At 34.7% G+C, this 15,888-nt stretch overlaps 1 protein-coding gene across 1 annotated transcript in view; it reads left to right on the top strand.

Moving 5' to 3' along the window:
• LOC146999568 (uncharacterized) overlaps positions 1-8,747 on the top strand; it is a 54,305-nt gene extending 45,558 nt beyond the window's left edge. Inside the window, exon 5 of the mRNA XM_085807825.1 lies at positions 512-8,747. Within this exon, the coding sequence (XP_085663951.1) occupies positions 545-6,277 (5,733 nt within the window). The 5' untranslated portion in view covers positions 512-544 and the 3' untranslated portion in view covers positions 6,278-8,747. The remainder of the gene's footprint in view (positions 1-511) is intronic.
• The last annotated feature ends 7,141 nt before the right edge of the window (positions 8,748-15,888 follow it).

Here is a 15,888-nt window from a genome sequence, read left to right as displayed (position 1 = left end):
GCTCCGGACGTCTTGTCTCTGTTGATATTCTGTACGTTTTAGTTTGATGGAAGAACGAAGGTGTTAAGCCTAATAACGATAAAGGCGTGTGCCTAATAATAATGCGTAACCATTGTTTTATATTGTAAACAAAACGTGTGTGTATTAAGAACGAAGCGGATTATCACTTACCTCTGGAATGAAATGCTCTCTGATGGAAACGAAATTAGTAACTACACGCCCCACATTCTTTTTTATCTTCGTCCTTCATTTTTCTTCGCCATATTTAAATATGGCGAAGAATCAGTGATGATCCTTTCGAATGACAAAATTTCCTTTATGAAATAGCTTCATTTAGCTCTGAGTGAAAATTTTTAATTTATGGTGTCATTTCTTTGATTTTCGTTTGAGTAATATCGAAGGTATGCCCTGAGTGTTTGAAACATAACTTTTTATTTCATGAGTGTCGTGCTATAAATAGATGCAGGCGTAGCTGAATATATCTCATTTTATCTTTATTATTTTTTAATAGAAAATACAGACCACCAACAGCATAGACTAGAGAATGGAAGGCAAGAAGGCTAATGACCCTATTTTGATAGAAAATGATGTGGATCATACTGTGGAAAGAGAAAGTCCAGCGTTTGCCGATATAGAAATTAAAGAAGAGCCGCTTTCACCGAACCCTTCATGTTTGAATGCTAACTCATGTCAAAGAAACGCAGGTAATGATATTTCGTCAAATGATTCCTCCACTTCGCAATCTACTACAGGAATGGAAGGCAAGAAGGCTAATGACCCTATTTTGATAGAAAATGATGTGTATCATACTGTGGAAACAGGAAGTCCAGCGTTTGCCGATATAGAAATTAAAGAAGAGCCGCTTTCACCGAGCCCTTCATGTTTGAATGCTAACTCAGGTCAAAGAAACGCAGGTAATGATATTTCGTCAAATGATACCTCCACTTCGCAATCTGCTACAGGAATGGAAAGCAAGAAGGCTAATAACCCTATTTTGATAGAAAATTATGTGGATCATACTGTGGAAACAGGAAGTCCAGCGTTTGCCGATATAGAAATTAAAGAAGAGCCGCTTTCACCGAACCCTTCATGTTTGAATGCTAACTCAGGTCAAAGAAACGCAGGTAATAATATTTCGTCAAATGATTCCTCCACTTCGCAATCTGCTACAGGAAATTATACTTCGTATGCAAGTAGTTCTTCAATTTCGCGTACTGCTAGAAGACGTATTAGACCGTTTTTATTACATCGTACTTCAAATGAAATCAAAATTGTATACGAAAAATACACAATTGAGTATGGTAAATATGTAGAAGAATATCATGAGGATGATTCTTCAGCAGACGAATCTGAATTACCAAATAGAAAAATTAAAATACTAGAAGAAGCCCCAGAGAAAGCCACTTTTAATCCGTTCCTGAAAATTAAAGATGAACCGATTGATTATAAATTTGCACAGTCACATCGAAGTCTTTTACCACAAACGACATTTAAAAATACTTCTACAGTAGTATCAGTTTCTTCAGGGAAAGACTACATGTCCATTTCATCGAGCGAGGATAATACGAAAGAGCAAAACAATGCAGAAAATCGTATATTTCTAGCACTTCCCAGAGTTCAAGAAGGCATTACTGGTGGACCAATTGATGATGAATCTGCACAGTCACATCGAAGTCTTTCACCTCAAACAACATGTAAAAATATGGATACTTCTGCAGTAGTATCAGTTTCTTCAGGGAAAGACTACATGTCCATTTCATCGAGCGAGGATAGTACGAAAGAGCAAAACAATGCAGCAAATCGTGTATTTCCTGCACTTCCCACAGTGCAAGAAGCTATTAATGGTGGACCGATTGATGATGAATCTGCACAATCACACCAAAATTTTTCACCTCCAAAGACATGTAAAAATATGGATACTTCTGCAGTAGTATCATGTTCTTCAGGGAAAGACTACATGTCCATTTCATCGAGCGAGGATAGTACGAAAGAGCAAAACAATGCAGCAAATCGTATATTTCCTTCACTTCCCACGGTTCAAGAAGGTATTAATGGTGGACCGATTGATGATGAATCTGCACAGTCACATCGAAATCTGTCACCTCAAGCGACATGTAAAAATATGGATACTTCTGCAGTAGTATCAGTTTCTTCAGGGAAAGACTACATGTCTATTTCATCGAGCGAGGATAGTATGAAAGAGCAAAACAATGCAGCAAATCGTATATTTCGTGCACTTCCCACATTTCAAGAAGCTATTAATGGTGGTCTGATTGATGATGAATCTGCCCAATCACACAAAAATCTTTCACCTCCAAAGACATGTGAAAGTATGGATACTTCTGCAGTAGTATCATGTTCTTCAGGGAAAGACTACATGTCCATTTCATCGAGCGAGGATAGTACGAAAGAGCAAAACAATGCAGCAAATCGTATATTTCCTGAACTTCCCACAGTTCATGAAGGTATTAATGGTGGACCGATTGATGATGAATCTGCACAATCACACCAAACTCTTTCACCTCCAAAGACATGTAAAAATATGGATACTTTAGCAGCAGTATCAGTTTCAAGGAAAGACTGCATGTCCATTTCATCGAGCGAGGATACTACGAAAGAGCAAAACAATGCAGCAAGTCGCATATTTCCAGCACTTCCCACAGCTCAAGAAAGTATTAATGGTGGAGCAGTATCAACATCTGCAGGGGTAGACAACGTGCCTATTTCACCGGATCAGAATCTTTATTTTACTTCTCCGGCTCAAATCAGTTCTGTAACAATATCGCCGTTTGAAAGGAAAGACACCATGTCCATTTCATTAGCTGAGACTCACGGAGAAGAGGTGCAACGTGATAAGCTTCCTTTCATGGAGGACCAAACAAATGTCTTTAACACTCAGCTAGCCAGTTCTGTAACACCTTTGGCAAGGGAAGACTGCATGTCCATTGCATTGAGTGAGAATCACGGAGAAGGGATCCAGCTTGATAACCTTTCTTTCATGGAGGACCAAACAAATTACTTTAACACTCAGTGTGATGATTTTCTGATACTAAACCAACTTTATGGTGTGGAGGAAGCCATGGTCGAGATTTCAGCTTGTTCTGAGGAATCGCTTTCCAGTAATCCTGAAGTAGATGGTTCTGAAAACGTAATTTCAGCTTCTCATGAATGCAGTCCTGGTACAGTATCCGTAATTAAGTTCATAGCAAGTCAAAATATTATAAATACATCCAGCATTAATACGAATGATATAAATGGCAAGAATATTGAAGATGAAGAAAATCGAAGCATTCCAGCCTTTCAAGGAGTTAAAAACCAGTCAGCAAGTGAAAGAACCATATCTGAAATTTCAGTAGCAACGCTTGCTAGTAAAAAGAATCAAAGTACTGAAAACAGTTTGTTAAAAGAAATTACAGGTTCCCCATCTGACAGTATTCGTGATCAGTTGTCTGAGGACTGTAATCATACAAATGGAAAGAAAACATTTTCCATCCGACCAACAAGCAAGAAAAGGAAACGTATAAAATCTGGTGAGCGGCTCGAAATGAAAGTTAATGCTTTGCACGAGTTAAAGTCAGGGGGAAAACCTTCTTCTCAGCATATTAAATCTAATCTTTTATTGCCTGCAGGGGAATACCATTCACCTAGTCAAGTTTTGAATAATGAAGACGCATCAGCAAATATGTGCTGTGGCACAGATGTGAATGCAACGGACGAACATACTACAGATGTATGCAGTAACAACGATCTAAGCAATTACGTATCAGCATCGAAAGAGTTAAGAGCATCTCTACCGAAGAAAGCTTGGCTTGCACAGTACTGTACATCGACGAGTAACGAAAGTGACATGGAATCTGGAACAAATGCTGCTGTAGACAATACTCCTAATTCAAGGTCTTCCGTAAAGAGGAAGTCACCTACGTATAAAGATATGATTAGAGAGGTATTTTTAAGGTCCAATGAGAAAAAGCTTTTAGCCAGGGAAGTAGTTAGTTGTATTGGTGCGTATTTTCCAGAATGCACAACAAGAGTTAGTTGGAAAAGAAGTGTGGCGGGAGCGCTATCTGCAAATATATGCTTCAAACGCATACCGCCTTCTACACGGCACACTAGAGCGGGACATTGGACATATGTTCCAGAACTTGACGTATCCAGAACGCTTATTAAAGCAAAGGCTAAAAAAGTATTTAGAAGAGAATACGTCACTATGCGAATTTATGAAAATGACCAGAGGGAGCATGAAAAAACAAAAAATGTTACTTGTACGCGTAAATTACGTAGCGAGACATTTGCCTGTCGCAATAACAAACGCGCTGACGTTAATACATTAAGTTACAACGTACAAGAAGGTGAAGTTTGTATGTCTATGCCACTCAACAATTCAACGAATCTCGACAGTGCATCTGTGCCTGAAACTCGGAGCTTGAGAAAAGACTGTAATTCTGCAGCTGAAAGTGTAAATTTCTCGACTGAAGGTTTAGGACCAGACACTTCGCTGATCGAAAAGAATAATAACTTAAAAAGTAATGAAGAGTTCTTTTTACCGCCGCAGCAATCAATATCAGAACATCAGTTAAGTGCTCTAAGTTCTAATCCAAATTCGGTTTCATCTTTACCGCCATCCACGTGCTTAAACGACATCCCTTTAAATATGCTGCAAGAGTTTAAATATGCTGCAAGAGTTCCTGCATTTTCGAATGATTTGTATTCGCAAGGTATTTCTCGGAATATCGATAGTGAAGTGAATTCGAGTCAGTTCACAAAAAGAACGTCATCTAATCGCAATACGTTACCAAATAATCTGAATTTTTTAATGACAAATAATATGAATGAAACTTTAATGCATGCAGGTAACATGTCCATAAATAATCCAGGACAGATACCAAATCGTATTAGAACTACACATGTTCCAGATGAAGCTTTAATGCATACAGGTAACATGTCCATAAATATTCCAGGACAGGTACCAAATAGTAGTATTAGAGCTACACATGTTCCAGATGAAGCTTTAATGCATACAGGTAACATGTGCAGAAATATTCCAGGACAGATACCAAATCCTGTTAGGACTGCATGTGTTTCAGGTTCTACCTTGCCGTCTTTTAATAGTAGTTTCAAAACAAAATCGTATTTTAATTCTGTTCCTGTTAACAATTTAATACATCACCATCATTTACTAAATCCTCACTATCATGATTCTTTGCAATCATTTTATTCTCCTTACAACATTAATATGCCAGGTGTACCTGCCATTTACAATAGCAATTTTCCTTATAATAGTAATCAAACATCAGATGCGTTTTTAATGCCCAACGCAGAGCATTATAATTATTATACATCTGCAAGGCCATATACATATGGAAACTTAACTGCAGAAGCAAGCCATTGTCATCCTTATAATGTGAGACTTCCTATGTTAACACAGAGCAGTAATATAAATTTCGATTTAACGGCAGGAGAAGTTCACAGTGATATAAATTTTGAATTAACTCCAGAAAGAGGTCACTGTCTTCCTTACAATGGGAGACTTCCTATGGTAACCCAAAGCAGTGATAATGTGAGACTTCCTATGTTAACCCAAAGCAGTGATAATGTGAGACTTCCTATGTTAACCCAAAGCACTGATAATGTGAGACTTCCTATGTTAACCCACAGCAGTGATAATGTGAGACTTTCTATGTTAACCCACAGCAGTGATAATGTGAGACTTCCTATGTTAACCCACAGCAGTGATAATCCTATGTTAACCCAAAGCAGTGATAATCCTATGTTAACCCAAAGCAGTGATAATGAGAGACTTCCTATGTTAACCCAAAGTGATAATGTGAGACTTCCTATGTTAACCCAAAGCAATAATAATGTGATACTTCCTATGTTAACCCAAAACAGTGATAATGTGAGACTTCCTATGTTAACCCAAAGCAGTGATAATGTGAGACCTCCTATGTTAACCCAATGCAGTGATAATGAGAGACTTCCTATGTTAACCCAAAGTGATAATGTGAGACTTCCTATGTTAACCCAAAGCAATGATAATGTGAGACTTCCTATGTTAACCCAAAACAGTGATAATGTGAGACTTCCTATGTTAACCCAAAGCAGTGATAATGTGAGACCTCCTATGTTAACACAAAGCAGTGAAATGTTTAGACACTCAACGCCTTCATTTAATCATCGTGCACCATATTTCAGAGTGCCTCCTCCTTGTAGTAAAGTATCTGGTTTGTGGTATAACTGGCCAAAAAAAGGTAAGTCTTCGAAACAAACACATTCGTAAGAAAAATAAAATGGCAAGGCTCTGTTATTAATTTAATTTTCATAAAATTTGAAAAGCTTCTGTCGTATGTCATGAAAATAATGAATTGCATTCTATAACGAATTTTCAGAAAATTAGAATTTAATGGTCGTACTGAAAACTGGAAAGAAAACACGCCGAGCCATTTTTACTTATAAATGCTTTAATTCAGTAAGTATTATTCTTCATTTACTTGCAGTATTAAAACTTTACGACGTGTCAGTTCATGATTTCAAACTTTCTTTTCTCTTTCTGAAATTTATTAAAATGATTACATTTTTTATAACAGTAGGTATATTTTCTGTTATTTGTATTGCAGAATGGTTTGTTAAAGCATATCAAATAAACTAAAGATAGTTGCCTTGAAGAGGTAACGTTTAATATCGATGTTATATTCTCAGAAATATCGGCTGCTTTTATAGAAGTGGTGGTCATTGCGAATGGCTTCAGTGGGGATTTCAGCATACAGTGAACCCTGTCATGGCGATCATCATTTTGTAACTCCTAAAAATGATCAGCATTTCTGAGAACACGAATAAAACATCGTTTTTAAATTTAACCTCTTTGAAGCGACCACCACTTCCACAGAAAAGCAAAATCGGATGAGTCATGTTACGACAGTGATCGCTATACAAAATTTTTGGTATTTAACATTATTCATAATATTCAAGATTATTCAGTTTTTTCCTAGTTTGATAACTTAAAAATTTTGGGATAGTCAAGATATACGTAATTTCGAAACAAATGTCACTTCATTATTTTATGTATTTGTACTGAACATGCTAAGCTTACATAGGTACACCTCATTTTAAATACCTTAAGCATCATTTATTTTTGTGCAACAAATATTTATGCTTAAATTTGTATTGAATGTATTTAATTTGAATATTAAACTTATTTAGTTTGTGACAAATAACTAAATAATTATTAGCGTGTTTTATGTAGAGTTTTACTTTACATGCCTCTTATATGTAGAATGGAGCTCATCATCACTTTGCAATAGTATTGAAAGATAGGCTGGAATTCAAAATGTTAAATGCTAAGATGTTAGTCCATATGATTGTTTACAGGCGAAAACAATCGCTGGCATAAACTTCCATAATAACAACGGAAGACGAAAACGTCCTAAGAAAAAAACATCACGGGAGAAAAGCAAACAAATCGTCGCAGTTCTAAGCCAAAAAACATGGTAGTCGAGAGAAAAGCAATTGAAAAACTTCGCAGTTTAAAAGGTCGTCGAAAATATGATACAAAAAATAAAGCGCCTAACAAGTTATCGCATGACGATAACTTGCTGACATGTGATTTTCAGCTCTGAAAGTTGTAAATCCTTATTCGCGTAATATGTGAGCGCAAAAAGGACTGGGGAACATTTTTAATAATTTATTTAATATTTTTTGTGAAAAATTCAGAAGAAAACGTAAGCATTCAGAAAGTGAGTAGAAAATTAGTGCTACCTTATAACAGTTAATATTATAATTAATAAACAAAATTAATAAAGGTAAAACCACATGGAGCTACTCATCTTCCTTTTTCTGATCCTTTTAGTTAATGTTTTTCATTTTTTTAAGACTATGTTTTTGGAAATATTACCATTAAGACGTGACATTTATTGAATTATTTTTTTTTGCTCATTTTCAGTTTTTGATTGCTTTATTACTTTCTTATTTTTCAGCAAAAATTTATTTTTTAAATCGATAATATAAAAGTAAAAACATTCCTTGTTTTTTCTTGCACTGACAAATCATTTCGCGAATAGGCGAAATATCAAAGACTGAGAACAGTACGTCTGTGACGTTACCGATCGTTATGCGATGATTTGAAGGTGCTGTATTTTTTATCTTCGTTTTTTCGAAGACGCTGTTTTTGAACTGCGAAATTTTTGAACCGCTTTATTTTCGATGACGATGTTTTAGGGAGAATTGATGACCTTTTCTACTCACTTTGTTTTGTACGAGGGCATTTTCGCCTTGTGATGTTTTCTCAGCGACGTTTTGCGATTGCCATGTTTTCGTCTGTCGCCGATATGATTTATTTAATGGCGTATAATTCTGTAATTGTATTTGTGAAAGTGATTATATTTTTTTATATTTTTGAATTTAGATCTTCTAGACGTTCATATAATATTGTGAGAGCTTTTAAACGTATTTTTATATATTTTGTGATCATTTGTAATTGTATTTGAAATGTAAGAAAAGATCTTCGCTTTGAATATTTATCTTTTGTTACAATTTATTCAATATTATGAAAATTTTTATCACACCTGTTTTTGAAATGTAAAAAAAGATCTTCGTTTTGAATATTTATCTTTGTTTCAATTTATTCAATATTATGAAATTTCTTGTGACCCCTGTTTGACCTTCTTAAAAGCTGAACTTCAAGGCAACATTTAATGAATTAAATTGGAACCCAACATGTATATTTTTATCGAATAAAAATTTGCGTAACTGAACTTAGCTTAATGAATCTTCATGCCTGGAATTTATTATTAAAGTGCATCTATAAGCATAGCTGTTAACTTTCCTGATTAACCTTTGCTTTTTTTTCAGCAACTAATCAAATGTACTGAATTTCTTAAATAGTGCTTAATTCTATTCCCTGTACTCGTACTCAGTTTGGGCGTAATTTTTGGTATTAAACTTTTATCTAAATTTGTTTAATCTGTTGTAGACAATTGTGAAACCATGTATAAAGAAAGATTCATTTTATTTTTATATAATTTGTTGTATATCGTTAAATGATACATTGCTGTGTTTATTTACCTAATAGTATGAACATTGATTCTAATTTTTGCTTTTTTCGTATGTAAAATTACTTTGATAAATGAAAACGTTTCTTTTGCTACTCTGAATTTGTTTTCAATAAAAAAATTGGAGGAAAATTACAAAATAAAATTATCCAAAGAACCTAAAATTTATATACCTAGTCTAGCCAAAGAACATAAAAGTTTAGATTCGTAAACCTTTATATTCATAGTTTAGCCAAAGAACGTAAACGTTCAGATTCCTAGTTCAGCTAAAGAACGTAAAATTTACATACCTAGTCTAGCCAAACAATGCAGCCGTTAAGATTAGTAATTTTTAGCTAAAGAATGTAAACGTTTAGATTCCTGCTTCAGCCAAAGAACGTAAAAATTTATACAAAGGCTTAAACACTAATGTATTTTACACCAAAATCGTATTATGAGTAGTTCAATAACTTGAATCATGCATTATAAAAAGAAATTAGGTTTCTTTGTATTCTTTTAAAATGACGTCGCAAATTTCTGGAATGTAAATGGAGAATAGTTTTATAAACATTGAATCCTCTCGAAGACGACCACTCAGTGTCTTAGATGATTTTTCTCTTCTGTAAAAGTAGTTTTCAAAGAATTCCATATATTGAATATCGGTGTTTATTTTTACTCCTAGAAATGCAAGATATTGAATATCAGTGTTTCTTTTTGCTCCTAGAAATGCCAGATATTGAATATCAGTGTTTCCTTTTGCTATACACACAGTGTCCTAGATGATTTTGTTTTCTGTAAAAGCAGTTTTCAAAGAATTCGAGATATTGATAAGTGTTCCTTTTCGCAGTTAGGAAATGCTAAACACTTTTAAGTGGTGGTTGTCTTAAGAGAAATTATTCCTACGAGAAATTTCATTGTATCTTAAGTCACAATAGCAAAGATTGTTCCACATTCTGCTTACCAAATAAATATCGGTAACTAAAAACTCGAAATTTTTATTATTAAAAAATTATATTTTAGTAGGATGATTTAAATGTATCATAATTAGAATAATTATTAACTTATTAGAATAATGCAGTTTCAAAGTATCCATTGGCATAGCTGCCAGCCATCTCGGTTTTACCGAGAGACTCCCAAGACTGCCTATCGGAAATTCTAAAGGTATGCTGTTTTTAAATATTTTGTGATATTGCTGTTGAGTTGAATTTTATGTGTTTTTTAAGTGCGAAGAACACCATATTTAATCAATAAAAGTAACAGACAAAACGTTAAAAAAAAAGAGCTTCTTTGGGCGTAATGTAAAATCTGAACGCTTTTAGAGTTTTTTTTATTTAGCTTTTCATCTATAGAAGGTACATTAAAACGTTAAAAAAAAAGCCCCTTTGGGCGTAATGTAAAATCTGAACGCTTTCAGATTTTTTACTTGTTTATTTTTGCTTTTCATCGATACAAGGTACATGACTAAGTTTATCTACACAGTAGTAAGGTACACTTATGGAATTGTTTTAGCAAAGCGCGAGAAGGCTATTTGCATGTGCTAACATTTATAGGTTTCTAATTGTGTAAATTAATTAAAATTTCCTTCAAGCTTCCTGGTCATAACAAAGTCTTATGTAGGTCTTAAGTAACCTTTACCAGAGCTGGGCAATAGAACGTAAACCTCAAGCTTCGCTGTCAGAAACTCTAACCATGTCTAAAACCGTAAAAACCCTAGACTTAAATGCGCTGTAAACGCATTTTTATTTTGATGCTAATCTCGAAATTGGATTTTGCGTGCGTTGTTTCACTTTTCATTCGAGTCTGTTGCTATTCTCTGTAAAATGTAAGAAAACGGAATCGACCTGTTGTGGATTAACAAACTATTTGAAAACAATAGATGCAGTTCTTAAGAATTTTCATTTCCCACATTTGAACCGAATTGATTTAAATAATAAAAGCTAATTTAAATCGTAATCTAGCTAATTAAACTATTCAGTATGTTCATAGAATGACGTTATAGGCTTTTCATATTTTGTAAAACTTTAAAGTATTTCCAGTACATTCCATTTCTCGAAATTACTGGAAGGCATATTACGGTTACAGTGCCATTTAGAGCCGGACATAGTTACAGGTACATAGGAATTGATAAATTAAAGTTATACAGGGACCGGACCCAAATGTAGCCAAATGGTGGCCAAAAAGTAAACGTTATTTTTCCGTCGGAAATTTGTTTATTTCGAGCCATTTCGTGTAACATTAAAACAAGAGATGCAATAATTTTGCACATTATTTCAATAAAATTATTTACATACATGCAAAATTCGTAACAGTATTTTTTAGTTGATCTAAGCTGTGCTAATCCGCTGTAGCTGTTTTTAAGAATTTTTTTATGAAATTTCAACCAATGCTTAATCAGTTAATAGTGTTAAATATCATTTTATTGGAATACACGGTACATAATTAAGTATATCTACGCGAAAGTAGGTACACAAATTGTTAATTTTATTGCCACCATATTTAAAATTATTCGTATAAGTAAAAGCTTTTCGACCGTATTCTGGATTTTTTACAAAATGAAATTAGCGGAAGAACTAAATATTTAGACTGGTTTTCAGATACGTGAACTTAATTGACACATGCTCTTTGAAACTGTGTAAATAAAGCACTAATAAGGATGACTATACAGTGGCGGACTGTAGGACAGTCTCTACTATAGAATGCCATCCTGTAGATTTCAAGCGAAAGAAAATAGAAACAATATAAGGTATTTTCTCCTTAATTTCGGCATGCTGCTTCGTGGTATAATTAAAAGTATACTCAGCGCTTATTCGAGAGATCCAGCGTTCGATTCCCAGCGAGAGCAATGCCATCCTGTAGATTTCAAGCGAAAAAAAAAATGGAAACAATATAAGGTATTTTCTCCTTAATTTCGGCATGCTGCTTCGTGGTATAATTAAAAGTATACTCAGCGCTTATTCGAGAGATCTAGCGTTCGATTCCCAGCGAGAGCACTGCACATTTTTCACGTCTCCATCATCAAAAATTCCAAAGACAGTAGGAAAGGACGCCTAATCAAAACGTTGGTGGACAGTAATTCGTCAGTAAATAGCCGCTCTTTAAAACGGGGAGTATATAAGGTATTTTCTTCCTCCTTTCCGCATGTCTTCGTGGTGCAACTGGCGAATTCGTGAGGTCCGAAAGCAAGGCAGCAAGGGTATTACTCATTTTTCACCTCTTGCTTTAAAAAAAAAAAAAAAGAAAGAAAGAAAAATCTGTGACTTGAGTTGATTTTGTCTTCCGTGACGAGATCACCTGTAAAGAACTGATGTTAAGTACCGATTTTATATATAGTGTCATAAATACTAGTTACTTTCAATGGTGGTCATCATGAGAGGATTTCACTTATGATTGAATAACAATATTTTGCATATTTATCTGAATTATCATCCAAATAGAAGTCTGGTAAAATGTAGTGACAAGAAAAAATAGTTTCTTTATTAAACATAATTTTTAATCAGTTAAAAACTCCATTTATTTGTTACTTCATTATTGGATTGTTTTCTGAGATTCTCCCTTTTTCTCTTCCCCTGCAGCAGCTGCATTGAATAGCTCTCTTTGATATGTCCGCCCACAATTTTAAATGATTTCAATCTTCTCTTGACGTTATCATGCGAAAGAAGTGATATTCAGTTCCCTTGTTTATGTTTCATTTTCCAAGGAGGTAGTCTTAAGATAGGGGTCACACTGTATTGTTCACTGTGTTTGTATTTGAGTGTTTCGTTATACGCAAGTTCGGTGGAAGGGCTAGGAATGTTTTGAGACACTGTAGCGCAGAATTATGAACCGATGTAGCCTTTGTTGAAGTATACATTTTTGTTAATTATTCAGGTAACTACTATTGTTGTTGCTTTTTTGTGACTTATCACACTTGTTTAACAGCATCAGAACATGCCCACGAAATTCATCGTCGCAAGGAGAGCAAGATTGTGCATGTCGTTGGAAAGAGCCTTGTGCACCATACAGGTGACAATACGACTTTGTGCTCCGTCCCGCCCCAATGTTGAAGAACACCTCGGGGGGCCGAGTCAGAAGGTCTCCCACCCCTCTTCCTCACCCACCAACTCTCGTGAGCATTTTCGCCTCGCCTCATTTTTAGAATGCTCCCAACCCGCGCAGTACAAATGTCCGTTGCTTTCACCAGGATTCGAACCCGAGTCCTACGGAACGGCAATCAGAGTCACTAACCACTATCTCACTAGGCACTGAGATATATTAATCATCCTTTACAAAAACGAAGGTCTGAGAAAACACGTTTTAAATCAAGATTGGCGTGTCCGTAAATTTAAATAATTTGCACATTCTTAATAGTATTAAGGAGACACTCTTTTTACTCAATGTTCTTAAAGAAACAAACAAAATATGTGCTAATATACCTAGCCTGCCTCATTCAATCAGAATCAAAACAACTGAAAACTTGGATGCTAATCACAGAAGTGAATTCGAAAAATTTGTTACTGCCAGTAACGTACATAAATTGCCTTGAGGAATTTTAGTATGAAGTGACATGCTGCAGTTCAAGTCCATGCTGAGTGGCGTAGCAAAGCGTATCCTCTTAAGCGGGAATGCGTTTAATTCAAATTTATTCATATATATGATTTATTCAATCAAGATGTGGAATAATACAATTCAGAAAAGTGCATGCTAATCAAAAGGGTAATCTATAAATGTGTGTTACTTTAATACTCTGTTTTGCTTTAGATGGGAACGCTCGCTATTATAACTATTTCAGCCAGTTTCAGACAGAATCTAATGTCTCACCATATTGTTGTTCGGTTACGTTGTTTACATAAGTCACATTTACAGTTGTCACATTGTTACCTAGGACCCATAAGATTTACAAGTGTATGCGGGGAGCTTGAAGTTTAACTATCTCCCTAGATTTAGCACGAGAGAATTCACAAGCCAGCTTAAGGTAAATGTGCACGTTTTATAAGACCTTGAAAGCATATACAGTAAAATCGTTACTTGGCTAATTCAATAAATATTGCTAGAACTTAACCTATTCATATTTTGGCATACCGTCTGTTCAAATTGTAGCGTACGAAGTCCGTTCTTGTTTTCTTATCCTTCGACCACCACAACAAACAAACAAACAAAACGTGTCCAAAATCATACACATTGTTTAAATTTAAAACGCATATCTATGGTTTTATATTTCAAAATAACAATCAACAGTGTTTTTAAATTACCGTGCATATTATCTCTTGAAGGTACGTGCATATTATCTCTTGAGGGTAAGAATTTTTTTAATAAGGGGGCGTTTAACTTCGAATGTCTGCCTGCTTTGAAGAACGATACTGTAGTTCGCTATGTTAAATAATTAAGTTTATATCAGCATCTAATGACGTAAATGGACATTTCTTGACATACATGGACGTAAATGGACTTTATGAGAAAATGAACAATCCTTTTTCAGCCTCGTTCTATAAAATTTTCTTGCTCTGCGTGTCTTTCGTCTTTATCTTCATTCCCTCCTCTTTCTCGTCGTATCTCCTCTCCCAGTACATGCCTGATTGTTTCGTGGTTATCTTAAGAGAGCGTTAACATTCACAATTCATGCTCTTTTAAGAAGAGATTCACACTCTCCAACGTTCACTTATAATAAAATTTTACGAACTTATAACTAAATCTGAGATGTCGCCAAGAACTCCGTGTTTCAAAAATCAAGAGAATCTTTGTCACTGGACTCGTCAATCTACGAACGTGATCATTTAGCACAGTTTTCGCCAACAGCAACATAATGTGTTCTCTACATCTTTCCAAGCAAGCGACATTTAAGAATATGGCTTCTTTCAATGAGAATAATTTCAACAAATCACGGACAGTTCCGTCGAAGTTTTCACATCGACGATTTTTCCATGTTTAAATCTTTGATCTTGAGCCTATTTTATATATTCTTACGAATTTAGTATATTTGTAAATAATATTAGTGAAATTATATGTAAATTCTAATATGTTATATGTGACATGAAAGGCGGCCTCAAAATTCAAAGCGCTGCAAGAAAACGAAGGTTACAGGGGCTGCATGGTTTTGTCGCCATATTTAGCGTAAAATCGCCAGAAGGCGTTAAACTTGAACCCTTTAGCCACATTTCGGTCTGGCCTAATGTATAACTGTAATTGTGTATGCCGTCCAGCAAATTCGATAAATAGAAGGTACTGGAAATTTCTAGGTGGACGAGAGAAAAACTATAAAACACCGGAGAAAACATCAATTCTCGATTTAGCTCAAGAGTTAACTGTGCGAGCTTACGCATTGAGGCTTTATATATTGTTTTGTGTTTATCTTTCTTAGTAGTTTTAAGTGGTAATTACTGATTGTGCATGGCCATACTTAGAAGAGCTGTATGAGGTGAATTAGTGAAAAGTTTTAGAACTGTAAAGTGCTTCTTTGAGAAAATAAATTTTATCAATCTGTCATCGGTTCTCTGTGCATTCAATATCCTTATCCATGTGTGACAGTATACGTATATATTTATCTCGTAGGTCTGATTTCGGATATAAGTTTAAGCTCTCAAAGTTTGGCGGCTATGAGTAATTTAACTGTATATTGAATCAGGATATGTAAAAAAATAATAATTGCTTCTATGCATTCAATCCCCGTATCCATGTTGACAAACATAAATATTTATCTCATAGGCCTGATTTCGGATATACATTTTCAAAGCGTGGCGGTTATGAATAATTTAACTGTATATTGAATCATGATATCTAAGAAAATAATAATTGCTAGTAATTAAATAGGAATTAAAATAAAAACTTTTCTCGTTTTATAATTAAAACACCGCTTTTGAATTCTATTGTTATTTAGTAAACTCAGAAAAAT

Source organism: Stegodyphus dumicola, chromosome 1 (genome assembly GCF_044657685.1).
Source record: "Stegodyphus dumicola isolate Sdum_Otavi_A_Nest chromosome 1, ASM4465768v1".
NCBI classification, from domain to species: Eukaryota; Metazoa; Arthropoda; class Arachnida; order Araneae; family Eresidae; genus Stegodyphus; species Stegodyphus dumicola.
The sequence above is the reverse complement of the archived record's forward strand: the minus strand, read 5'-3'. Positions and strand labels throughout refer to the sequence as shown.